The sequence below is a fragment of the Cetorhinus maximus genome, chromosome 5 (genome assembly GCF_964194155.1).
Source record: "Cetorhinus maximus chromosome 5, sCetMax3.hap1.1, whole genome shotgun sequence".
NCBI lineage: Eukaryota > Metazoa > Chordata > Chondrichthyes > Lamniformes > Cetorhinidae > Cetorhinus > Cetorhinus maximus.
Genome location: NC_135883.1, coordinates 149,620,151 through 149,647,680, shown reverse-complemented (window position 1 = coordinate 149,647,680; position 27,530 = coordinate 149,620,151). Strand labels below are relative to the sequence as shown.

General features: G+C 43.3%; 1 protein-coding gene across 2 annotated transcripts in view; it reads left to right on the top strand.

The window, feature by feature from the left end:
• rmdn2 (regulator of microtubule dynamics 2) overlaps positions 1 to 27,530 on the top strand; it is a 159,195-nt gene that overhangs the window by 54,347 nt on the left and 77,318 nt on the right. The window contains exons 2-3 of one of the 2 annotated variants that reach the window (XM_078542680.1): positions 6,237 to 6,447; positions 19,209 to 19,311. In XM_078542680.1, the coding sequence (XP_078398806.1) occupies positions 6,237 to 6,447; positions 19,209 to 19,311 (314 nt within the window). Of the gene's footprint in view, positions 1 to 6,236; positions 6,448 to 19,208; positions 19,317 to 27,530 lie in introns of both variants that reach the window. The other variant, XM_078542679.1, reaches the window with a different exon arrangement.

Here is a 27,530-nt window from a genome sequence, read left to right as displayed (position 1 = left end):
CTGCCCCACCAGCAGGACAGACCCAGTAGAGGTGGCTGCACAGTGGTATACAGTTGGGAGGGAATTGGCCTGGAAGTCCTCAACATTGACTCTGGACCCCATGAAGTCTCATGGCATCAGATCAAACATGGGCAAGGAAACCTTCTGCTGCGTACCACGTATCGTCCTCCCTCAGCTGATGAATCAGTGCTCCTCCATGTTGAAAACCACTTGGAGGAAGCACTGAGGGTGGCAGGGGTGCAGAATGTACTTTGGGTGGGGGACTTCAATGACCACCAACAAGAGTGGCTCAGTGGCACCACTACTGACTGAGCTGGCCGAGTCCTAAAGGATATATCTGCTGGACTGGGTCTGCAGCAGGTGGTGAGGGAAGCAACAAGAGGGAAAAACATACTTGACCTCATTCTCACCAACCTGCCTGCCACAGGTGCATCTGTCCATGACAGTATCCGTAGGAGCGACCACTGCGCAGTCGTTGTCGAGACGCAGTCCCGGCTTCACATTGAGGGTACCCTCCGTTGTGTTGTGTGGCACTACCACCATGCTCAATGGGATAGATTTTGAACAGATCTAGCAACTCAAGACTGGGCCATCAGCTGCAGCAGAGTTGTACTCCATCACATCTGTAACTCATGGCCTGGCATATCCCCCACTCTAGCATTACCATCAAACCAGGGAATCAACCCTGGTTCAACGAAGAGTGCAGAAGGGCATGCCAGGAGCAGCACCAGCCATACCTAAAAATGAGGTGTCAACTTGGTGAAGCTATACAACACAGAACTACTTGCGTGCCAAACAGCTTAAGCAGCAAGTGATAGACAGGGCTTAGCGATCTCACAGCCAACGGATGAGATCTAAGCTCTGCAGTCCTGCCACATCCAGTCATGAATGGTGGTGGACAATTAAATAGTTCACGGGAGGAGGAGGCTCCACAAGTATCCCATCCTCAATGACGGAGGAGCCCAGCGCATCCAGCACAAAAGATAAGGTATTTACTACAATCTTCAGCTAGAAGTGCCGAGTGGATGATCCATCTCGGCCTCCTCCAGAGGTCCCCAGCAATGCAGTTGCCAGTCTTCAGCCAATTCGATGATATCATGAAACAGCTGAAGGCACTGGATAGTGCAAAGGCTATGGGCCCTGACAATATTCCAGCAATAGTGCTAGTCCGACTTGTGCTCCAGAACTTGCAGCGCCTCTAGCCAAGCTGTTCCAGTACAGCTACAACACTGGCATCTACCCAGCTATGTGGAAATATATGCAGGAATATGTCCTGTACACACAAAGCAGGACAAATCCAACCTGGCCAATTACCGCCCCACCAGTCATTTTTTTTTATTCATTCATGGGATGTGGGTGTCGTTGGCCAGCATTTATTGCCCATCCCTAGTTGCCTTTGCTCAGAGGGCTTTTTTTTTTTAAAGTCAACCACATTCCTGTGGGTCTGGAGTCACATGTAGGTAAGGACAGCAGATTTCCTTCCCTCAAGGATATCAGTGAACCAGATGGGTTTTTACAAAAATGGGCAATGGTTTTGTGGTCGTCATCAGACTTAATTTCAGATTTTTATTGAATTCAAATTTCACCATCTGCCAGGGTAGGATTCGAACCCGAGTCCCCAGAGCATTAACCATAGAACCATAGAAAAGTTACAGCACAGAAGGAGGCCATTCGGCCCATCTTGTCCATGCCAGCCGGAGGACACCCATGTGCCCTTTCTAATCCCACCTTCCTGCAGCCGGCCCATAGCCCTGCAGCTTACAGCACTTAAGGTGCAGATCCAGGTACTTTTTAAAAGAGTTTAAAGTTTCTGCCTCTACCACCAACTTGGTAGCGAATTCCAGACACCTACTACCCTCTGCGTAAAAAAGTTCTTCCTCATGTCCCCCCTACACCTTCTGCCACTTATCTTGAATCTATGTCCCCTGGTTCTAGAATTCTCCACCAAGGGAAACAATTTTATCCTGTCCACTCTATCTATTCCCCTCATAATTTTGTACACCTCAATCAAGTCACCTCTCAGCCTTCTTTGTTCTAAGGAAAATAACCCCAACCTATCCAATCTCTCCTCGTAGCTACACTTTTCTAACCCTGGCAACATTCTTGTAAACCTCCTCTGCAGTCTCTCCAGAGCTATTGCGTCCTTTCTATAATGTGGTGACCAGAACTGCACACAATACTCCAGTTGTGGCCTCACCAGTCTTTTATACAATTCCAACATTGTATCCTTACTTTTATATTCTATACCTCTGCCAATGAAGGAGAGCATTCCATATACCTTCTTTACAACCTTGTCTACTTGAACTGCTGCCTTCAGGGACCTGTGTACTTGTACGCCAAGATCTCTCACTTCATCTACCCCTCGTAGTATATTCTCATTTATTTTGTAATCCCTGTAATTGTTTGACCTCCCTAAATGTATAACCTGGGTCTCTAGAATACTAGCCCAGCGACAATACCGCCATGCCACCGCCTCCCCGGTACTACTCTCAATCATAAGTAAAGTAATAGAAGGAGTCATCAATAGTGCTATCAAGCGGCACTTGCTTAGCAATAACCTGCTCACTGACCCTCAGTTTGGGTTTGGCCAGGGCCAGTCAGCTCCTGACCTCATTACAGCCTTGGTTGGAACAAGGACAAAAGAGCTGAACTCCAAAGGTGAGGTGAGAGTGACTGCCCTTGACATCAAAGCAGCGTCTGACAGAGTGTGGCGTCAAGGAGCCCTAGCAAAACTGGAGTCAATGGTAATCAGGGGTTAAACTCTCCGCTGGTTGGAGTCATACCTAGCACAAAGGAAGACAAAGGTTGTGGTTGTTGGAGGTCAGTCATCTCAGCTCCAGGACATCACTGCAGGAGTTCCTCGGAGTAGTGTCCTCGGCCCAACCATCTTCAGCTGCTTCATCAATGACCTTCCTTTCATCATAAGATTAGAAGTGGGGATGTTCGCTGATGATTGCACAATGTCCAGCACCATTCGTGACTCCTTAGATACTGAAGCAGTCAATGTCCAAATGCAGCAAAACCTGGACAATATCCAGGCTTGGGCTGACAAGCGGCAAGTAACATTCACACCACACAAGCGTCAGGCAATGACCATCTCCAACAAGAGAGAATCCAACCATCGCTCCTTGATATTCAATGGCATTACCATCACTGAGCCCCCCACTATCAACATCCTGGGAATTGCCATTGACCAGAAACTGAACTAGACTAGCCATATAAATACTGTGGCTACAAGAGCAGGTCAGAGGCTATGAATCCTGTGATGAATAACTCACCTCCTGACTCCCCAAAGCCTATCCACCATCTACAAGGCACAAGTCAGGAGTGTAATGGAATACTCCCCACTCGCCTGGATGAGTGCAGCTCCCACAACTTTCAAGAAACTAGACACCATCCAAGACAAAGCAGACCACTTGACTGGCACTACATCTACAAACATTCACTCCCTCCACCACTGACACACAGTGGCAGTACTGTGTACCATCTACAAAATGCACTGCAGGGATTCACCAAGGCCCTTTTGACAGCATGCTCCAAACCAATGACCACTACCTTCTAGATGGACAAGGGTAGCAGATAGATGGGAACACCACCACCTGGAAGTTCCCCTCCAAGCCACATACCGTTCCTTCACTGTAGCTGGGTCAAAAAATGGAACTCCCTCCCTAACAGCATTGTGGGTTTACCTACACCATTGGGACTGCAGCATTTCAAGAAAGCAACTCATCACCACCTTCTCAAGGGCCTTCAGGGACAGGCAATTATTCTGCCTAGCCAGTGACGCCCACATTCCACAAATGAATTTAAAAAAAACAACTTTCGTAAAAATTAAGAACATGAGCCCATCATCTGAGTTGCCTAAGCTAATCTAAAAGCACAACTCTGCACCCTGCCCTTTTGCCAGGACAGAAGTTATCTCCCCTTCTCAGCCTTTCTATTGTTTCATTTACACAAGGAGTAATTTTGACTTTGTGTCAAATGGGTGATAGTGATTCAGTAGCCATTTCACATTTCTCCGGAGTTTCATTTCATTGGAGCTCAATGGAATGTTATTTTCTTTGACAATAACCAGAAATGTGGTATATTACGGTATCATTCTAACTTTGTCTCTTCCTTTCTGACAGAACATAATCATTTCTGTTGAGTGGGTGTTCCAAAGATTTCCCTTCTTTAATTCAGTTTTCTTTTTAAAAAGAAGCAAAGGAACACTGACACTGATGCACATGAAAAGCTAGGTTCAAAGACTCATCTCCCAACTTTGACTAGCTTTTTTGAGATGGGTGAATTAAAATGTAAAACACTCGGATGTAAATAATTTCAGGTGTATCGATCTCGGACTAATAAAATTAAGAGGATCAAGAATCATTGGCACATTGTGATAAAATATTCAAAAGAATGAATTGCATTTATATAGGGTCTTAACACCTCAAAAATGTTCAGAATACTTTGAAGTGCCGTGACTATTGCAGATAAATGTGGCAAGCTTTTGCGTACAGCAAGATCCCACAAATAACAGGATCTGTTACATTAATGATGATGATACTACCTTCAAAAACAGTTCCTCTGACATGTCCTCCTTCTTCCTTAACCGAGGTTTTCCACCCACGGTCGTTGACAGGGTCCTCAACCGTGTCCGGCCCATCTCCCGCGCATCCGCCCTCACGCCTTCTCCTCCCTCCCAGAAACATGATAGGGCCCCCCTTGTCCTCACTTATCACCCCACCAGCCTCCGCATTCAAAGGATCATCCTCCGCCATTTCCGCCAACTCCAGCATGATGCCACCACCAAACACATCTTCCCTTCACCCCCCCGGCGGCATTCCGTAGGGATCGTTCCCTCCGGGACACTCTGGTCCACTCCTCCATCACCCCCTACTCCTCAACCCCCACCTATGGCACCTCCCCATGCCCACGCAGAAGATGCAACACCTGCCCCTTCACTTCCTCTCTTCTCACCATCCAAGGGCCCAAACACTCCTTTCAAGTGAAGCAGTATTTCACTTGCATTTCCCCTAACTTAGTCTACTGCATTCGTTGCTCCCAATGCGGTCTCCTCTACATTGGAGAGACCAAACATAAACTGGGCGACCGCTTTGCAGAACACCTGCGGTCTGTCCGCAAGAAAGACCCAAACCTCCCTGTCGCTTGCCATTTTAACACTCCACCCTGCTCTCTTGCCCACATGTCTGTCCTTGGCTTGCTGCATTGTTCCAGTGAAGCCCAACACAAACTGGAGGAACAGCACCTCATCTTCCGACTAGGCACTTTACAGCCTTCCGGACTGAATATTGAATTCAACAACTTTAGATCTTGAACTCCCTCCTCCATCCCCACCCCCTTTCCGTTTCTTCCCCCTCCCTTTTGTTTTTTCCAATAATTTATATAGATTTTTCTTTTCCCACCTATTTCCATTATTTTTAAATCTATACCTGTAATGTCAGTCTTTCCACCCCACCCCACCCCCACTAGAGCTGTACCTTGAGTGTCCTGCCATCCATTCTTAATTAGCACATTCTCTTAGATAATATCACCACCTTTAACACCTCTTTGTTCCTTTGTCTGTGACATCTTTTGATTATCTGCTTCTATCACTGCTTGCTTGTCCCTACAACCACCACCCCCCCCCACCAACTTCTCTCCCCACCCCCCCCTCCTTAAACCAGCTTATATTTCGCCCCTCTCCTAATTTTACTCAGTTCTGTTGAAGGGTCATGAGGACTCGAAACGTCAACTCTTTTCTTCTCCGCCGATGCTGCCAGACCTGTTGAGTTTTTCCAGGTAATTCTGTTTTTGTTTTGGATTTCCAGCATCCGCAGTAGTTTTTTGTTTTTATCTCTGTTACATTAATGTTTGTCGCAGAGAATGAAATATCTGCTTAAACAGGGACACAACTCCTTACCCTTCAAAAGTACCATGGCTTTTTAATCTACATCTAACCTGGCATATTGGACATCTATTCAGTATCTTATCTGAAAGATGACACCTGAAAGATGTAACGTTCCCTCAACCCTGCATTGAAGTGTCACCATGCATTATCTACATTTGTATTGGAGCCTGTAACTTTCTGACTTTGGCACACGTTGAGATCCTAACTCAGAAGTGTGAAACTTGAACTGTCGTAAAATGCCATTTGAATATTGAAGTTGTCTGCGTTTACACAACAGTGAAAGCTCAGTAATTAGAACCTATAACATTACGCATTGTAATAAACCTGCAAACATTTTAATTTGCAGCTACATCACAGCACATACAGATACAGAAGAAGAATCTGAAGAGGAGAAGGTGATATGTTCTACAGTAAATACTGCATTTGGATCTTCGGTACAGGAAGACAACCAGTCTAGCGAATTTGATGTCCTAATGCAGAAAGCAGATAATCTACATGAGAATCCAGAATTGGATAAGGAAGAAGGATTCCAGTTACTGCTTGAAAAAAAAGATCAGGTAGCTACAAACTGCTGTGTATCTTCAGTTAAATTTTCTATAAACATAGTGAATGTTTAACATGATCTGGTTCTAGGGAGATGCAGAGTTTGTGGTTAACTAAATGTGAACTATAACAAGTACCATAATATAATGTTATCGAATAGAAAACAATAGGAGCAAAGCTTTAACTTTATAGCAAAGATTGTGTTTTCAAATAGTCATTGCAGTTAAATTATATACTGGAATCAGGAAACTTTCAATCTTTACCTCAGAATGTTTCGTTTGCATACACAACAGACATTAGGCAGCAATATAAAGTAAAGGTACAGTTCTAAAAGGGTTCAGGAACAGAGAGAGGTTGGGGTATATGTGCACAAGTCATTGAAGATGGCAGGGCAAGTTGAGAAAGTGGTTTAAAAGCCATTTGGGATCTTGCGCTTTATAAATTGAGGCATTGAGTACAAAAGCAAGGATGTTTTGATCATCCTTTATAAACCAATGCTTCAGCCTCAACTGTTGCATAGTGTCCAATTCTGGGTACTGTACTTTAGAAAAGATCCAAAGACTTTAGAGAGTGCAGAAAGGATTTATGAGAATGATTCCAGGCATTAGAGACTAAAGTTGAATGGATAGATTAGAGAAGCTAATCCTTAGAGAAGGTTCAGAGGGGATTTGATTGAAGTATTAAAAATTATTTGGGATCTGAACAAAGTAGATGGGGAGAAACTGTTCCCATTGATGGAGTGGTTAAGAACCACATTTAAGGTGATTCGCAAAAGACCTAAAGGCGTGTCATGAAGAGATATCTAGGTGTGTGACTGCGTGTGTCTTAATTGGATTAAAGTCAACTAGTATGGGTGCTTTGATGTACTGTAGCTTTGAGATGTTAATTGTGTAAAGTGTTCATTTGCATTTGTTGAATAAACCATTCAAGACTGCAGGTAAACTCTTCTACCTAGCTAGAAGAAGCCAAACAATGTGTTTATTTTTTCAGCTTATTAATAAAATTGGTGTTATGAAAAGGGTTTTATTGTTAGAAGAGCTGAAGTTCAAAAGACCTAGTGATACAATGGAAAATTTACATTCAAAGGGAAAGCTAGGTATATAAAGAATGGAGTTTGTGTGTGCAAGGTAGAGGCATTTAAAACCTAACCAGCCTGTACACTTCCAACCAACTTGCAAAGGAACCTCATTTGCAATTTGTAAGGTCAAATGTGCTTTGCCTAGTGCCTGTTTAAACTCTATGGGTTACTGTTGTCTTAGTGGAGATTTACCTGGGGGTGATTAATTTGGGGATTTGTTAAAAAGTTACTATAGTAGTAATTTGTAGCTATGTGTATGTGTTTAATTTGTTGTTAAATTAATAAATGTTTAATTTAGTTTTATATAATAACGATGAGACTTGGTGATCTTATTCCTACTGAATTCAAAGACATTACAAATTGCAAAAATGGATTATAACAGTTGTTTCAAGTTTCCCTTTGGGATTTGAACAACTTGGCCTTTACCATCAGCTATGTTGTAATAGGCTACATGAGGAAAAACATTTTTAAGCAGCTAGTGGTTAGAATTTGGAATGCACTGCCTGACAGTGAATAACCTTCCACCACAATTGTGGCTTTCAAAAGGGAATTGGAAGATAAAATTGCAGGGATCCTGAGATAAGGCAGGGGAATGGGATTAGCTAAATACCCCTTGCTCAGAGCTGGCATGGACTGAGGGCTTCTTGACAGTGTGTGGGCATATCCAATAGCCTTTCTCTGTCTGCTGCCCCATTGAGATCGGCATCTGAGTCCTGTGGAGCAGAAGCCTTGTGTAACTTTGCACTCCAATGAGCTGCTACCGTGCTACCCTTTCACTCTGCCCTGGCTGCAGGCCACTCATGCCTGGTGTCTCACCAAGTGCAGATACTGCCTCTCAGCTAGCTTCTCAGTTACGTGCAATGTCAGTATCTGAGCTTGTGGCTGTGAGTGTGAGAACTGGTGGCGGTGTTTCTTCTTCAGCACTCTCTTCCTGCTCATCTACCTCTTTGGCTTCCAACACCACCTGGCCAGGTAACACTTCTTGGTTATCTGAAAGGAGACAGGCACAAGGGTAAGGTTGTGGTGAGGGGAGATGGGGATCCAAGACTTGTATGTTTTGACTATCTGCAGCGTGCATACCAAAAGGAATTTTCAATGAGCAGCAGGTGGGATTTGAGAAGGAAGAAACGGTAAGAGCATACCGTTATTGTCGATGATTTCAGCTTCGTCATGGGCCATAGCCTCAGTAATTGCTGATCAAATAATGGTGACCAGTCTCCTCCTCCAGAGTGAGGACATGCAGCCATGCCTGTACCCTATTAGTTAACTGCTGATGTGTGCAGTTGTGCACTACCTCCTCTTGTAAGAGAGGGGAACGTCTGTCAGTGAGTGTGGTGCAATGTGTTTGGGTGATGTGGCTGTTAAGGTTGAAAATTGGCAGTGTCTGCAAACTGTGAGGTGGGAGTGAGACTTACAACAGTGGTTAGTGTGTGAGGGTGAGGTGAAACTATGAATGTGAGATCTGAGTTGTGATTGATAAATACTTGCTGGTGAGTGATGGGGCTATGAAGCGTTGAGCAGTGGGTGAGTTCATGGTGCTAGTAGCATATCGCCTTAACTGCCTGTGTGAGGTCATTGAACTTTTTAAGAACAAAAGAAATAGGTGCAGGGGAAGGTGATTTGTCCCTTCAAATCTGCTCAGCCATTCAATAAAATCATGGCTGATCTTCCATCTCAACTGTGCCTTTATGCACTTTTCCTATTTCATTTGATAGTACAGAATTTGAGTATTGCTTAAAAAAAAGAGACATTTTTTGTCGAAGCATTTCATCGTGCATTCATCAGGACAATTCGCAAGAATACCAAATATAAAGGGAGCGACACTTTACACTATGAGAAGAGAATGCTGACTGGTTGCAAGGGGACTCTGATTGGTAGAGGCCATGGAGAATACACCAGTTGATGGCGACTGACAGTTAACTGCCAAGCATTGTTTGAAATTTAAACCAGGTAGCTTGACTCTGGTCAAGGCATTGCCCTGAGGAATGAACCAGCGAATGGCTATCACTTATTTTGTTTAGCCAAAACGGCCATAATGTGTCTACATTTTCTTTATGTCTGCAAAGAACAAGGCCCTGTGTATTAATATATGTAGCTTCCAGTACACGAAAATGCACCTCACTGCATGCCTGACTGACAATCTTAAATTGGTTGTCAGCAACAGGTGAAGCTAGCTGATTCACGCTACTATTATGCAGTAGCAACATGAGTGGTATTTGCCACTAATAGGATGCTGCCGTCAAGCCAAAAAGACACTGTGCCTATCACACAAATGAGTAATGTGGTATATGAATTTCAGTGCCATTGTGATGCTAGGTATGTAGCCCATACCTCCCAAAGACTGGCGGATTGTATCAAACAGCATGTCCCAGTCGCTGTTCACAACAGGCAAGGTACAGACCATGCCCAACCAGCCGGTGCTTGCAAAACTCAAAACTTAGTATCCAACATTAGACGCGACTTTGCGATTGGACAACATTTGCTAAATAATCCTCAGTATGCTAAGAATTTCAATGGCAACCAATTTAAGATTGTTAGTTGGGCTTGCAGTGTGGCGCATTTGGGACCTTCAGCAGTAACACAAAAGATGGAGGATTCAATGCTAGCAGCGTTTCGAGACCGTTTAGATATATGGTGCAAATGTCAATACGAAAGAAGAAACACAAACAAAAAGAATGAGGAGAGACCCCTTGCCAGCTCTAATAGGCGACGGAATTTGGAACTCCAGCAGGAGAATGAACCCATAGAAATAACCGAGGAATGGTCCACAGATATTTCATATGTGACACGAAATATCATTATGCGATGAATTGTCCAAAATGGAATAACAAGGGTTTTGAGATGACGCATGACAAGGAAGGTGCGGAAGGGGAAGGTGATGATACTGATCAGTCCGAAGGAGTCGTACTGGCCACCAGAAGCTTTAGTCCAGTAATGGTGTTGTTTGCAGACTCATTCAGTTGTGCTGTGTTAGACAGTGGGTGCATTCCACAGTATGTGGAGTGAATTAGTTAAAGTGTTACCTGGATTCTCCAAATAGTAAAGACCGAAGTAAGGCTAAGGAATATGAAAGTTCTACTTACTTCAAGTTCAGGGACAATATCACAAAGTCACTAAAGAAAGTGGTGATTTCATGTAAAATAGCGGGGTAAACCATTTTATCAGCACAGATATCATATCCAGTAAAATTCCCTTAGTGTTGAGTAAACCGTCTATGAAAAAGGCTCAAATAAAATTAGATACGGAACACAAAAGGCAATTGTTTTTGGGAAATCTGTAGATTTAAAGTTTACACAATTGGGACATTACTATGCCCCCTTAACAAGACCTAACATTTCAAATCACGATGTTATGATGACATCAGGGAATAGGGGTTTAAAGGAAAAAAGGCAAATTGTTTTAAAACTACATTAGCAGTTTGCCCATCCATCTTGTCATAGGTTAAAAATCCTACTAAAGATGCAGGGGTAATGGCTGATGAATATATTAAACTTATGGAACAGATCGGTGAGAAATGTGATATCTGTAAAAAAAAAAATAGGGCACCATCATGGCTCATAGTGAGTCTCCCATTAACAAGAGACTTTCATGGAAATTGTAGCAATGGACTTGAAGATATGGGATGAGGACAAAAATATTTTTCAATTAGTCCTTGTAGACATGGCAACTAGATTCAATCTGCCAACAGTAATATATAGTAAAGACAAAAAGGTAATTGTGGACAAGATATTGGAAAAAAAGATAGGAACTGGACTGGGAGCTCCAGCTAAATTCCTAACTGACAACGAGGAAGAATTGGCAACGGTTAATTTAAAAGTATGTGTGAAAATATGACCATCATATTGATGAACACAGCAGCAGACAATCCCAAGCAGTAATTGATATGCTTCACAAAGTCTTAGCCGATGAACCGAGCTGTAAACTGACATCTGCCCTGGCACGGGCAGTCCACGCAAAGAATTCACTTCAAATGGTTGGGGACTACAGACCAGTAGGGACCAGTGAATGGAGGGATGCCACCGTTAAAGGGAGAGCAGGAAAAGCCACCAGCAAATACATACATTGGCTGAATGTGCAAGATGAGGGACAGCTGATAAGATCCATGGATTGGCGAAATGAGGTAGGATGTGGAAGGCCAGAAAATGCAGTGAATTCTGAAAGTGGACCTGGAAGTGACCACAGTGCTAAGAAAAGATCATGGACTTGGGAAAAGGACTCTGAGCATAGGAGGGAGAAATTGTGTAGCAGTAGTCCAGAAAAATGTAGGAAGGAGAGTAGAAGTCATAGATTAGATAAGGAATTCCACGAGAAGTAGAAGCCTTTATGATCAAGAAGTTTTAGTGTCTACTAACAAATTCGAAAATAAGTTGATAAAGGACGCCAAACAAAAAGAGTTGAAAAGTTGGAATTTGGTGTAAACACTGAAATACCAGATAGAGGGCAGCCAGCCTTACCACGCAGGTGGATATGCACAGAAAAGGTATTTCCTGCTGGTACGTATAAGGCTAAAGCCAGACTAGTGGCTTGGTGATCAAGATGTCAGAGTGTGCTCCTCCATTGCAGGAAAGATGAGCTTAAAGATCATCTTAGCTCTTTTAGCAACATATTCCTGGGAACGTAAATCAAAATTCATAAAAGCTGCATTTTTGCAGGGTAAGACATTTCAAAGGGAAGTCTTTCTGAAACCACCTACAGAAGCTGGCAATATAGAAGGGCAACCATGGAAATTAAATACGTTTATGGGTTGAATGACATGTCAAGGGTGTGGCGTTTCTCAGTTAGGTCCATCCTCTAAAAACAAGCTCTATTCAGCTAAAAGCAGACCCAGCAATGTTCTGTTGGCATCACAAGGATAAACTAACAGGCATCTTTATGATGCACGTTGATGATTTTCTGTGGGGAGATTCTCCAGAATTTGAGCAATGGGTGATAGATAAAATAAAGAAGGAGTTTAAGGTTGGAAGTCAGGCTTCGGACACCTTTTAAATATATAGAATTAGGTATTAAGCAGAATAAGTCATGACTAACCTTGAATCAACAGTCAATCGTATCCCAATAAATTGAGCCAGGTCCTCACAAAAAGGGGACTCTGCATCCAAGGAAGAAATAGACCAGTTAAGAAGTTTGATTGGACAGTTGAACTGGTTGTGCACTCAGACGAGACCTGATGCCAGTTATGACGTATTGGAACTGAGTACTATGATAAAACATGCTATAGTTGGGTAAGTTCTGAGAACATTGAGGAAATTAAATTCAGAGAAACGTGCACTCAAGTTTCCAGCCTTAGTTGATCCAGAAGCTATGAAGTTAGTTATTTTTAGCAATGCTTCACATGCCAATCTTCTAGATGAATATTCTAGTACAGCAGGGCTTATCATATTCTTGGTGAGAAAGAATAACAAATGTTATCTGTTGGCCTGGGAAGTGAAGAAAATAAGAAGGGTAGTTAAAAGCACCTTAGTTGCAGAAACACTGGCTCGAGTAGAAATGATAGATATGGGATTTCACTTATGAAACTTCTTGAGGGAAATCCTATACAAGGGACATTCTGAGAAAAGTTTGCCCATTGAATGTTATGTGGATGATCATTCTCTGGGATAATGTACATTCAACGAAGTGTGTAACTGAGAAAAAACTAAGGATTGACCTTGTTAGCATAAAGGAATTGTTAGAGAGAAAAGAGACCTCTAAGGCAAAATGGGTTGGCGCAAGTCGCCAATTATTGGACTGTTTTACAAAAAGGAACATTTGCCTGAAGAAGCTGTTGGAGGTCCTAGAAGAAGAATGATTTGTATTATGGGTATATGAAATATGGAAAATCGTCTTTTCTCTTTGATTTGTTTTGAAACTATTTGAGTGTTATAAAGTTATTGTTTAAAGAAAAAAAAAGTGAACCTGTTAATGTGTTAATTATATTGTTAGGATACACCGGTGAAGGGCATTGTTTAACTACTATGAGCCCATATAAATAGGAGATTAGCCTGCTCCTGGGCTTGGCCAAGGTAGGCATTAACAGGTCCAGGCAGTGGGTGGTTGAGGGGACCATCCTCCCCGACTGTCTGTCCCTCTTCCACGGCTGCGTTCCCTTGGAGAGGGAGCACACAATGTCCATTGGCATGCTCGAGGCCTTCCATGACCAGTGGGTACTGCGGGGGCTGCAGTGCTTCTTCAGCCCCCAAAATGACATTTTAATTTAATTAGATAAGTTTCCTTTAAGAGCAAGCAGGACCTTAAAAGTAGTAATCTTCGAATTATTCCCAGTGGCACATGCAAGTGATTACAGAAATAGGAAGCTAAGGCAGATGAATGCGTGGCTGGGAAGATGGCGCAGGAGAAGGGCTTTAGACTCTTGGGACATTGGGACTGGCTCTGAGGAAGATGGGACTTGTACAAACCAGACGGGTTGCGTCTGAACGGAGCTGGGGTGGAGTTCCTTGCAGGGGATTTTGCTAGTGCTTTTGGGGAGGGTTTAAACTAACTTGGCAGGGGAGTGGGAACCAGGAGCTAATATCAGAGAGGAGTACCAAGTTGCCTAGAATACGGGGAGGGATAGGTAGGGAATAGTAAGTTAATCGATGGGCTCGGATTAAAGGAAAACTAATGGAGCCTAAATCTGGGTTACTGTGCATGTATGTGAATGCAGAGAGTACGTTTAATAAGATTGGTGAGTTACAGCAGTGGATTGACATGTGATGTTGTGGCTGTAGCAGAGACTTGGCTTGAAGAAGGGCAGGACTGAATATTAAAAATCCCTGGACACAAGGCATTTAGGCAAAATAGAAAAGGAAGAAAAGGATGAGGAGTGGCAATATTGATTAAGGAAAGCATTGCAGTGCTGGAGAAAGAGGTGCCAAGGATACAATCTAGTTGGCTAGAACTAAGGAACAAAAAAGGTATAATTACATTTCCTGGTGGTCTATAGGCCGCCAACCAGTGGGAAGGATCTAGAGGAACAAATTTGCAAGGAAATTGCAGAGTTGCAAAAATTATACTTATATTGGGGGACTTCAGTTATCCAAATATAGACTGGGATAGTAGTGGTATGAAAGGGCAGAAAGCGACATGGTAAAAGAGCAGGCAATTCAGACACTAGATGCATTTAAAATTGAAAAGGAGGAGATATTGATAGGTTATCTGTACTTAAAGTTCATAAGGCACTGGGACCGGATGAGATGCATACAAGAATACTGAGGGAAGTGAGAGTGGAAGTTGCAGAAGCACTGGCCATAGTTTTTCAGTCTTCATTAGAATCGGGTAGTCCCAGAGCACTGGAGAATTGTAAACATTACACCCTTGTTTAAAAATGAGTATAAAGATAAGCCCAGCAACTACAGGTCTGTCAGTTTAGCTTCAGTGGTGGGGAAACTTCTAGAAACAATATTTCAGGACAAAATTAATAGTCAAATGTGGATTAATTAAGGAAAGTCAATGTGAATTTCTTAAAGAAAAATCATGCTTAACTAACTTGCTGGAGGTTTTTGAAGAGGTAATAGAGAGGGTTAAAGAGGGCAATGCTGTTGATGTGGTGTATATGGATTTCCAAAAAGTGTTTAATACCGTGCTGCAAACAGACTTCTGAGCAAAGTTATAGCTCATGGAATAAAAGGAACAATAGCAACATGAATACAAAATTGGCTGAGCGACAGGAAGCAGAGAGTAGTATTTAATAGATGTTTTTCATGCTGGAGCAAGGTTTGTAGTGGAGTTCCCCAGGGGTCAGTGTTGGGATCCTTGCTTTTCCTGATATATATTAATGACCTAGACCTTGCTGTACAGGATGCTGTTTAAAAGTTTGCAGATTATACAAAACTTGGAAGCATTGTGAACTGTGAGGAGGATAGCGTAGAACTTCGAAAGGACATAGGCAAGTTGGTGGAATGGGCAGATAGGTGGCAGGTGAGGCTCAATGTAGAGAAATGTGAAATGATTCATTCTGGTAGGAAGAACATTGAGAGACAATATAAAATAAAGGTACAACCCTAAAGGGGGTGCAGGAGCAGAGTGAGCTGAGTGTATATATGCATAAGTCATTGAAGTTAGTCAGACAGGTTGAGAGCATGGTTAATAAAGCATATAGTATCCTGGGCTTTATTAATAGGGGCATAGAGTAGAAGAACATGGAGGTTATGTTGAACTTGCATAAGTGACTAGTTCGGCCTCAGCTAGAGTATTGCATCCAGTTCTGGACACCGTATTTCAGGAAGGATGTGAAGGCATTAGAAAAAAGAATGGTTCCAGAGTTGAGGACCTTCAGTTATGAAGATAGATTGGAGAAGTTAGGACTGTTTTCCTTAGAGAAAAGAAGGTTGAGAGGAGATGTGATCATGAGGGGTCTGGGCAGAGTAGATAGGGAGAAATTGTTCTCACTCATTGAAAGAATTGAGAATGCGAGGGTGCCTTGGTTAGTTGCTGCAGTGCATCTTGTAGATGGTACTCCCTGTCGTCACTGTGTGTCGGTGTGGAGGGAGTGAATGTGAAAAAGGTGCAAATCAAGCAGGCTGCTTTGTCCTGGATAGTGTTGAGGTTCTTGAGTGTTGGAGCTGCACTCATCCAGGCAAGTGGAGAGTATTCCATCACACTCCTGACTTGTGCCTTGTAGATTGTGGACAGGCTTTGGGGAGTCAGGAGATGAGTTACTCACCTCAGGATTCCTAGCCTCTGACTTGGTCTTGAAGCCACAGTATTTATATGGCTAATCCAGTTCAGTTTCTGATAAATGGTAACTCCCAGGATGTTGATATTGCGGGATTCAGCGATTATAATGCCTTTGAATGTCAAGGGACAATGGTTAGATTCTCTCAGTGGAGATGGTCATTGTCTGGCACTTGCGTGTCGCGAATGTTACCTGCCACTTGTCAGCCCAAGCCTGGATATTGCCCAGGTCTTGCTGCATTTGGACATGGACTGCTTCAGTATCTGAGGATTCACGAATGGTGCTGAACATTGTGCAATCATCAGCAAATATCGCCACTTCTGACCTTATGATGGAAGGAAGATCATTGATGAGGCAGTTGAAGATGGTTGGGCCGAGGGCACTATCCTGCAGTGATGTCCTGGAGCCGAGATGACTGACCTCCAACAACCACAACCATCTTCCTTTGTGCTAGGTATGACTCCAACCAGCAGAGAGTTTCCCCCCTGATTCCCATTGACTCGAGTTTTACTGTGGCTCCTTGATGCCACTGTCAGCCAAATGCATCCTTGATGTCAAGGGCAGTCACTCTCACCTCACCTCTGGAGTTCAGCTCTTTTGTCCATGTTTGTACCAAAGCTGTAATGAAGTCAGGAGCTGAGTTATCCTGGCGGAACCCAAACTGAGCATCAGTGAGCAGGTTATTTCTAAGCAAGTGCCGCTTGATAGCACAGTTGATGACCCTTTCCATGACTTTACTGATGATCGCGAGTAGACTGATGGGGCAGATTGGTTTGTCTTACTTTTTGTGGAATTGTTCAAAGTCTCCCCTGTTTCCTTGTTTCCCATTATTAATTCCCCAGTCTTGTCCTTTAAGGGGCCAACACTCACTGTTACTACTCTTGTCCTTTTGTATATACATGTAGAAGCTTTTACTGTCTGTACCTATATTCTTGCAAGCTTTCTCTCATACTCCAATTTCCCCCTCTTTATTATTTGTTATTTGTCCTTTGCTGGTTTCTAAATTGTTGCCAACTTCTGGCCTACCAGTAATCTTCACAGCATTATACACCTTTTCTTTCAATTTGATACCATCCTAAACTTTCTTAGCCATGATGGTGATCCTTCTTGGAAAGTCTTTTTTTTTGAGGGAACGTATCTTTGTTGAGAGTTATGAAATATTTCTTTAAATGTCTGCTGCTGCTTCTCTGCCATTTTACTTTTTAACCTGCTTACCTAATCCATTTTAGCCAACTCTGCCTTCATAACTTTGTAATTACCTCTATTCAAGACACTAGTTTCAGTCACAAATTTCTCACTCTGAAACCAAATGCAAAATTTTGTCCAATGTTACCCAGAGGACCATTTACTATAAGGTCATTTATTAATCCCGCTTGTTACACATGACCAGATCTAAAATAGCCTTTTCCCTCGTAGGTTCCAGAGCATATTATTCTAAGAAAGTGTCTTGAATACACCCTATGAACTCATCCTCCAGGCTACCTTTGCCAATTTGCTTCACCTAATCTATATGAAGATTAAAATCACCCACTGTTATTGCAGTACCTTTTTACAAGCCCCCATTATTTCTAGATTTATACTTTGTCTTACAGTGTAGCTACTGTCAGGGGACTGTAAACCACTCCCACCAGTGAATTCTTTCCTTTGCTTTATCTTATTTCCACCCGACCTAATTGTATATTTTGGTACTCGGAACCAAACTCATTTCTCACTTCTGTATTAATCTCATCCTTGATTAACAGAGCTATCTTACCTCCTTTTCCTTTCTTCCCATCCTTCCAAAGTGTCAGATATCCTTGAATATTCACACTTTGAAATCATGTCTCTGTAATGGCTATCATTAATTTCTATTTGTGCTATCAACTCATCCATCTTATGAATGCTGCATGCGTTCATAGTCTTTTTACCATCTTTTCTCTATTCTGACCTTATTGCCGGTGCACGCTTATGTCTGTACTCTATGTCCCTTCCTGTCACACTTTGGCTATGATTATCTGCATCAATTCCCTGTACTATTGGCTTATCCTTCCTCTTTAGCTTTGGAATCTCCCCTCACTTGAGTGCCCCCCCAGAGACTATTACCTTTGAGGTTTGCTTTTTAATTTAGTCCCTCAATCCTCATATTCCCTCAGCAGAACCTCTTTAATAGTCCTACCCATGTGGACCACAACAACTGGATCCTTTCCCTCCCACTCAAAAGTTCCTCTCCAGCCCTGAGAAGGCACCAGGCAGGCAACACAGCCTTTGGGTCTCATGCTGTCGACTGCAAAGAACAGTATCTATCCCCCTAACTCTGCTGTCCCCTACTTGAATGGCCTCCTGCACCACGGTCTGTTTGTTCATCCTCCCTGCAGTCCCTGCTATCGTCCACAAAAGTTGCAAGAACTTCAAAGCTGTTGGACAATTGCAAGGACTGAAGCTCATCCAGTGCCAATTTCTGCCTCCCATAGCTCCCTCACTCACAGTCACATCCTCCTGTCCCTGAACATGGACCAAACCCGAAGTACCTATCCTAAGGGGTATGACTGCCTCCTGGGGAAAAAAGGTCAACATTCCCCCCAACCCTGATGCATCACAATGTCCAAAGCTCAAACTGTAGCTCATCAGCTCAGAGCTGAAGTTCCTCAAGCTCACTTACAGCAGATGTGGTTGCCATGGATCATACTGGTATCCACCTGCACCCAGCTGCAACACATCACCTGCTGTGCCATCTTTAGTTTATTTTAGTTAACTAATATGGTTTCAAGTTCAGAATATCACTCAGGATTAGCCATAGTTATATTATGGAGCTTAACTAGTTACGCTATAAATTTAATTTAATACCCATATCTCTCTAGTACTGGGTTATACCACCACCCTAGTTTAGAGGGGGAGAAACTCACCAATTGATCATGCCAGCCATGTTCAGATTGACTTTGTTGTTACTCCATAAACTTTTATGTTCCTGACATTGCACTTGTGTTGAAGGATTACTGAATGTACTACTTAATGCAAAAATGTAAGAGACATGACAAATACTTAATGAATACCGTTTGTTTTTCAAGTTTTGGGATCAGGTGGAATTTCGGTGGCGATTAGCACGGGCATATGCTGATATGCATGACATTACGGCGGATGTTGAAGACAAGAAAAACTATGCTACAATTGGTAAGGTGTGAATAAAATGTTTGATTCTGCATGCTCTTTTATTTTTAAGAAACAAACTGCTGTTTCCAAAGCAGTTGATTTGGAACTTTGTTAAGGACTTTTTAAAAGTTTCAAACAAATGACAATGTGTGCTGTTGTGTTTAAATAATTTCTTCTGACCTTTTAAAACCTGGTTTGGAATATAGTGCCGATCAAAGCAGGAAAGTTGTCTTCATCTCTGATAGCTGTAAATGTTCTATGTGACATGGGATGTGGGGTTCCCAATCCAGTTTCTGGTGAACATGAATAAGGGTATTAAACTGCTCATAATTTGATAATAAATGCACAGCCTCATTCATCAAAGGCATTAAAGATGCTGCTGTGGAAACTGAAAAGTCAGTAGCAGAGTTGCTGTTCCAAGGTTGAGTTTCAGGAACTGTTTTAGGGCGAAATTGAACAGAAATGAACTGTCATGCCACCTTTCTTCTTGACCTCTCAGAACTACTGACAGTCCTCATCCTGGTGACCAGAAAGTGTTTTTTTCTCTATCTTTTGTTCTTTCTTTCATTCTTCTTATCACGTTTTCTCCTCTCCCCTCCCTCTCCCTCTTTTTCTTCTCTTCATCATTATTTTTGTATGGCTTGCTCTTTGTCTGCATCCACAGACATACACACACAGACAGAGACACATATAATGAGTTGAAATTTTTGGAAGTTAGAGGATGGAAGAGGCTAGAGAACATTGAAGTTAATAGGTTTGGATTGCATACTGAATTGCATACTGGCTGAGGTAGGGGTAGAGACAAGTGGTGTTACAGAAATGGACAGGGATTTTCTTTTAATCATTCACAGGATGTGGGCTTTGCTGGCTGGGCCAGCACTTATTGCCCATCCCTAGTTGCCCTTGAGAAGGTGGTGGTGAGCTGCCTTCTTGAATTGCTGCAGTCCATGTGGGGTAGGTACACCCACAGTGCTGTTAGGAAGGGAGCTCCAGGATTTTTACCCAGCGACAGTGAAGGAACAGCGATATATTTCCAAGTCAGGATGGTGAGTGACTTGGAGGGGAACTCCCAGGTGATGGTGTTCCCATCTATCTGCTGCCCTTGTCCTTCTAGATGGTAGTGGTCGTTGGTTTGGATGGTGCTGTTGAAGGAGCCTTGGTGAATTCCTGCAGTGCATCTTGTTGATGGTACACACTGCTGCTACTATGCATTGGTGGTGGAGGGAGTGAATGTTTGTGGAGCCAGTCAAGCGGGCTGCTTTGTCCTGGATGCACTCATGGGGAGTATTACATCACATTCCTGACTTGTGCCTTGTAGATGGTGGACAGGCTTTGGGGAGACAGGAGGTGAGTTACTCTTCGCAGGATTCCTAGCCTCTGACCTGCTCTTGTAGCCACAGTATTTATTTGGCTAGTCCAGTTCAGATTCTGGTCAATGGTAACCCCAGGATGTTGATAGTGGCGGATTCAGAGATGGTAATGCCATTGAACATCAAGGGACGATGGTTGGATTCTCTCTTGTTGGATATGGTCATTGCCTGATACTTGTGTGGTGTGAATGTTAGTTGCCACTTGTTAGCCCAAGCCTGGATATTGTCCAGGTCTTGCTGCATTTGGACATGGACTGCTTTAGTATCTGAGGAGTTGCAAATGGTGCTGAACATTGTGCGATCATCAGCGAACATCCTCACTTCTGACCTTATGAGGGAAGGAAGGTCATTGATGAAGCAGCTGATGTTGGTTGGACCGAGGACACTACCCTGAGGAACTCTTGTAGTAATGTCCTGGAGCTGAAATAACTGATCTCCAACAACCACAACCTTTGTGCGAGGTATGAGTCCAACCAGCGGAGAGTTTTCCACCAATTCCCATTGACTCCAGTTTTGCTAGGGCTCATTGATGCCACACTCGGTCAAATGCTGCCTTGATGTCAAGGGCAGTCACTCTCACCTCATCTCTGGAGTTCAGCTCTTTTGTCCATGTTTGAACCAAGGCTGTAATGAGGTCAGGAGCTGAGTGGCCCTAGCAGGACCCAAACTGAGCATCAGCGAGCAGGTTATTTCTAACGATTGAGAGTAGACTGATAGGGCAGTAATTAGCCATGTTTGATTTGTCCTGCTTTTTGTATAAAGGACATTCCTGGGCGTTTTGACACATTGCCGGGTGGATGCCAGTGTTGTAGCTGTACTGGAACAGCTTGGCTATGGGCACGGCAAATTCTAGAGCACAAGCCTTCAGTACTATTGCCAAAATATTGTCAGGGCCCATAGCCTTTGCAGCATCCAGTGCCTACAGCCATTTCTTGATATCACATGGAGTGGATCGAATTGACTGAAGACTGGCATCTGTGATGCTAGGGACCTCCAGAGAAGGCTGTGATGGATCATCCACCCTGCACTTCTGGCTGAAGATTGTAGCAAATGCTTCACCCTTATCTTTTGCACTGATGTGCTGGGCTTCTCCATCATTGAGGTTGGAACCGCCTCCTCCAGTAAGTTTAATTGCCCACCACCATTCATGACTGGATGTGGCAGGACTGCAGAGCTTAGATCTCATCCGTTGGTTGAGGGATCACTTAGATCTGTCTATCACTTGCTGCTTATGCTGTTTGACACGCATGTAGTCCTATGTTATAGCTTCACTAGGTTGACACCTCATTTTGAAGCATGTGTGGTGCTGCTCCTGGCATGCCCTCCTGCACTCTTCATTTAACCAGGATTGATCCCTTGCCTTGACAATAGTGTTAGAGTTGGGCATATGCCAGGCCATGAGGCCACAGATTGTGTTAATGAGTACAATTCTGCTGCTGCTGCTGATGGCCCACAGTGCCTCATGGATGCCCAGTCTTGAGTTGCTAAATCTGTTTGAAATCTATCCCATTTAGCACGGTGGTAGTGCCACACAACACGATGGAGTGTATCCTCAGTGTGAAGGCGGGACTTCACCTCCACAACGACTGAGTGGTCGTCACTCCTACGGATACTTTCATGGACAGATGCATCTTCGGCAGGCAGGTTGCTAAGGATGAGGTCAAGCATGTTTTTCCCTCTTGGTTCCCTCACCACCTGCCTCAGCCCCAGCCTAGCAGCTATGTCATTTAGGAATCGGCCAGCTCGGACAGTAGTGGTGCCACCAAGCCACTCTTGGTGATGGACATTGAAATCCCCCACCCAGAGTACATTCTGCGCCCTTGCCACTCTCAGTGCTTCCTCCAAGTGGTGTTCGACATCAAGGAGCAATGATTCATCAGCTGAGGGAGGGCGGTTCATGGTAATCAGCAGGAGGTTTCCTTGCCCACGTTTGACCTGATGCCATGAGACTTCATGGGATCCGGAGTCGGTGTTGAGTACTCCCAGGGCAAATCCCTCCTGACTGTATACCACTGTGCCGCACTTCTGCTGGACATTATCTGTAAGATATGATTATGTGAGGATAACTATGTCAGGCTGTTGCTTGACTAGTCTGTGAGACAGCCCAACCAATTCTGGCACTGGTCCCCAGATGTTAGTAAGGAGGATGTTGCAGGGTCGACAGGCCTGAGATTGCTGTTGTCCTTTCCAGTGCCTAGGTCGAAGCCGTGTGGCCTGTCCGGTTTTGTTCCTTAAGTCTATAATGGAGAGGAAATGTATTTGAAACCTCAGCTGCAGGGTTAAGCAGTACACTGAAATTGAAAAGAATCCGGTTCAGCGTGAGACAGAGGCTGAGATGGAGAATAGAAAAAGTTTATGGGGGATGCCAAAGATGATGGCTTCTGTCTTCAGTGATGAACTGGAGGACAGTAGATTGGGTCAGGATTGGATGTTAGACTTGTAGTTTTGCAGTGCAATGCTGGGGAGAGGGAGTGGAGAAGCAGACTTGGGCATTATGGCAGCTATGTGGAAGCTTACTCCATGTCTTATGATTTGGATGACCCATGTCACATCCATGTCTATGCACCATTCTTTCAATACACAGTGGACTGTCGGCCTTGATTAGGAGCTCAAGTCCCAGTTTGAGGCCTGAGTCATAAAATCATACAGCACAAAATGAAACCATTCAGCCCACCATGCCTGTGCCAGCTTCTTGGAAGAGCGATCCAATTAATCTCACACCCTTGCTGTTTTCTCTTAGCCCTGCACTTTCTTTCCCCATCAAGTATTTGTGGAATTTATTTTGAAGGTTTGTAATGAATCTGCTTCCACCACCTTTCGAGGAGGACATACCAGATCGTAACAACTCTGTGAAAAAGATTCTTTTCTTACACAGCCTCGGGTTCTTTTGCCAATTACCTGAAATCTTTGTCTTCTGATTACCAACCCTTCTGCCACTGGAAACAGTGTCTCATTATATACTCTAATCAAAGTCCTTCATGATTTTAAACACCCCTATCAAATCTCCTCTTAACTGTTTCTGCTGGCAGGAAAATGGCCCAAGCTTCTCCAGTCTCCCAACATAACTGAAGTCTGACAACCCCAATACTATTCTAATAAATATTTTCTGCAACTCTCGTGAGATCTTGCCATCCTTCCTAAAGTTTGGTGCCCAGATTTGGGCACCAATAGCTGGGATCTAACAACGCCTTATGGAGATTTAGCAGGATTTCCTTGATTTTTGTACTCCATGCCTCTGTTTATAAAGCTAAGGATCCCATATGCATTTTTAGTAGCCTTCTCAACTTGTCCTGCTACCATCAAAGAGTTGGTGCTCATCTGGGTTTCTCTGTTCCTGCATCCCTTTTAATATTGTGCCATTTAATGTATGTTGAATCTCCTAATTTTTCCTACCAAAATGCATAACTGTGCACTTCTCTGTACTAAATTTCACCTGCCACATGTCCTTCTGAAGTCTGCTATTACTTTCCTCTTACTACAATATGTAACCTTCTGACCCAGAAGTGAGAATGTCAATAACTAAATTGACAGAATATTTAAGATAATAAATTAAATGTGTACAGTATATCAATGTCCTTACAATAAAATTTCTTGCATTTCTTTATGTTCTAACCACTGTTTTAGTCAATTTTAATCCTGGGTATTGGTTAAGTAGGGGGAGGCAGTGGCGTAGTGGTATTGTTGCTAGACTAGTAATCTAACGACCCAGCGTAATGCTTTGCGAATCAGGGTTCGAATCCCGCCATGGCAGATGTTGGAATTTGAGTTCACTAAAAGTCTACTGATGACCATGAAACCATTGTCGTAAAAACCTATCTGGTCCACTAATGTTCTTTAGGAAAGGAAATCTCTGTCCTTACCTGGTCTGGCCTATAGACATGTACAGTTGTAGCTGGATGCCCAGACCACATGGAGCCGCTGAAAGACTGATGCTGCTTTGTCGATTCTTGTGTGAATGTCAACCTCTACATTGCCCTCCCTGGAGATGTTTCTTCCTAGACAGGGGAAGTGGTCGATGTCCTCTGTGCTCTGTTGGCTGATGGTGGTGGAAGGGCATTGTTGCTGTCCAGCTGTCACTGTCTTGGTCTTCTCACAACTGATGCGTAGACCAGTTTTGGCGCTGCTACTGTCAAGACTGGTGGTCATGCCTTGGAGTACGCATGATTCTTTGACCAGCAAGGTGATGTCGTCTGCAAGGTCCGTCAACAGGTGGTGTTGCCATGGGATGCCAAAGTCTCACCCACCATTACCTTTCTCATAATGAAATCTATAACCAAGAGGAAAAGGCATGGGGAGAGTATGTTGCCTTGCCATATTCCTGTGATGATAAAGGAACCTGTGGTGCCCATGCTGGTCTTGATGCAGCAGCTGGAGTCACGGCATAAGGCTTTGAAGATGTTAATATACTGCTCCAGGATGCTATACTATCTTATAATGTACCAGAGAGACTGCCGATGGGTGCTATTTTTTTCTGGGTCAGAAGGAGAAAAGTCAGTCAATGAAGTGATGTTTTTAATCCAGTGTATTCTGAGGTGAGTGGGTTAGTCTAGAAATAAAGCTGTTTTCATCATGTTGATGTAAAAATGATTGAGTCTACCTGTTTCAGGCACTATGCCCCTTCCTTGTAATTACTTAGAGTTTCTCCTCAGCTTGCGAACAGCCCTGAAAGAAGGAGACCCATGAGGATATGGAAGAGTCTTTTTCATGTTTTATATACAAAAAACTCAATTGCTTTGATGATCTCAAAGCAGCAAAGTTACTGCTATTATGTAGTGACATGGGCATAAATAGTGTCAGTGTTGGGCATTATTGACGTACAGCTGGTTTCTTTTGGTGTAGATCCTGATGCAGCCAAAGAAAGTCCTGTTTCTGCTCCATGTTAATCATTCAGACTGATCGTCACCTGCATCAAGCTGGCAGATACTGCTGTCTATAGGTGCCTAAAGTCAAAGTAACCACCAGTGCACTTTGACTGCATTGTGTGCTATCTATAAGATTTACTGCAGCTATCTATAAGATTTACTACACCTTACTTCAACAACAACTTCAGCCATGAAATCATAACCGCTGAGAAGGACTAGAGCAGCAAGATCATTGGGACACCAACATCTTCAAATTCCCCTGGATGGGACATGTATCATTGTTTTGTTTCTTCTATCGTAGCTTAGTTATAATCATTCCTACCTATCACCATTGTGGAAGCACCACCATCACAAAGACCTCAGCAGTTCAAGAAGGCTCACTACCGCCTTTCTCAGGCCAATTCAGATACATGCATGGAAAGGAAAGGTTCAAATTACTGTTGTCCAGGAAGTGCCTATGACACTTTATTATACAGCTCCCTATGGAACCTGTAGTGTTCTGAATGCAGACAATAATCAGAGCCTATTAGAAACCCCTGCAAAGCAGCAGCTCAAAAATATACACCACCTTGTCAATCAACTATTGGGGCACTTGAGCATTAATCCATTTGTTTGGATCACTTTACACAGGTGTGGCTCTCCAGTCTTCCCAAAATATTCAAAATTATTATTGTCTAAACCTACCTTACGGTTTTGCCATATGCAGCATGCCATGCAGAAGGGTGAGGGCAAGGGTCATTAGGTTGCCTGCCATTGAGAAAAAAGGGGATGAGCTGGATGACATGAAGGGAGCTGATGTACAGTCTAGCAGTTTGTTGCAGAATCCTGAGATCCACTTCTAGTAATAGGCATATTCTGCCAACTCAGTTCTTGTTATTATTTCCATGCATTGTGCACTGCAAAAATTTTACCCTTATTAAAACTGAGCTACCCTACTCAATGGTTACCACTTTTCTATGGTTATACCCAAGTTAATAGGAAGTTTAGTTCAAAAAACCTAATATATATCTGATGCTACTTATCAGTATCCCATGCTCTAAAACTTGCATCCATGCTTCCCCTTAATACTGTATATCATCTACTTGCCTTGCTTATTAATCTAAGCAAGATTTGTGTCTCAAGTGCTTCCTGAGTAAGAATAGAGTGGCAGGTTGCTAGGTAGTACTGCAGCCCTCTAATGTTGTTTATGGCCACAGACCTCTAACTGCAAGCTCAGGAGGGGTCCTGAAATAGCTGGAGCCATATTTGTCAATAGTAGTGGTTGTCAGCACAAAATCACTCTCAGTTGTTTTAGTGGGATCTGGCTTTAGAGGGAAGATTTGAGGCTACTTTGAGAGGTAGTCGACCCAACATTCCATGTACCTGATGTTAGGCATCCCAGGCTGGAGGATCAATGATCTGCATGAAACAGTCCATAGATTATCTTCAATATAGATGAATCACATTATTGTTGTAATTTCCAAAAGATCTCCCACCTGGTTCATGCAATCAACCAATCACTGACTCATATAAATAGCTGCCAAGAATCTCCATGACACTAGTCACAGTTCTGTACCTTTTCCTTTGTTGTTTTGGAGTTTCCCTGAAAAAGGCCATGAAGGTGCCACTTGCACTATGTTTCTGCTTTTCTCTGTTGCTGTAATATCTGAAGGCCACTCAAAATAAGAAGTAAATGTGCTCCTGCATCACTGTTGACTGTCAACTGCTAAGTTAAATTTGGCTGCCCTCAGAAATCTGTCACAATCTTTCATCTGCTCCAAGATGATGTGCAAGCTGTGACCTTCACCAACAGAGCCACCACAAACCCTATCTCAGTGGAGACTGGGGTCAAACAAGGCTCTGTCATTGCACCAACTCTTTTGTCCATTTTTCTTGCTACAATACTGCACCTCACCTCCAACAAATTACTCACAGGCATGGAGTTAATATACAGAACAGATGGGCAACTGTTCAACCTACACCGCCTTCAAACATAAACCAAAACCACTCCAAACTCAGTCATAGAGAT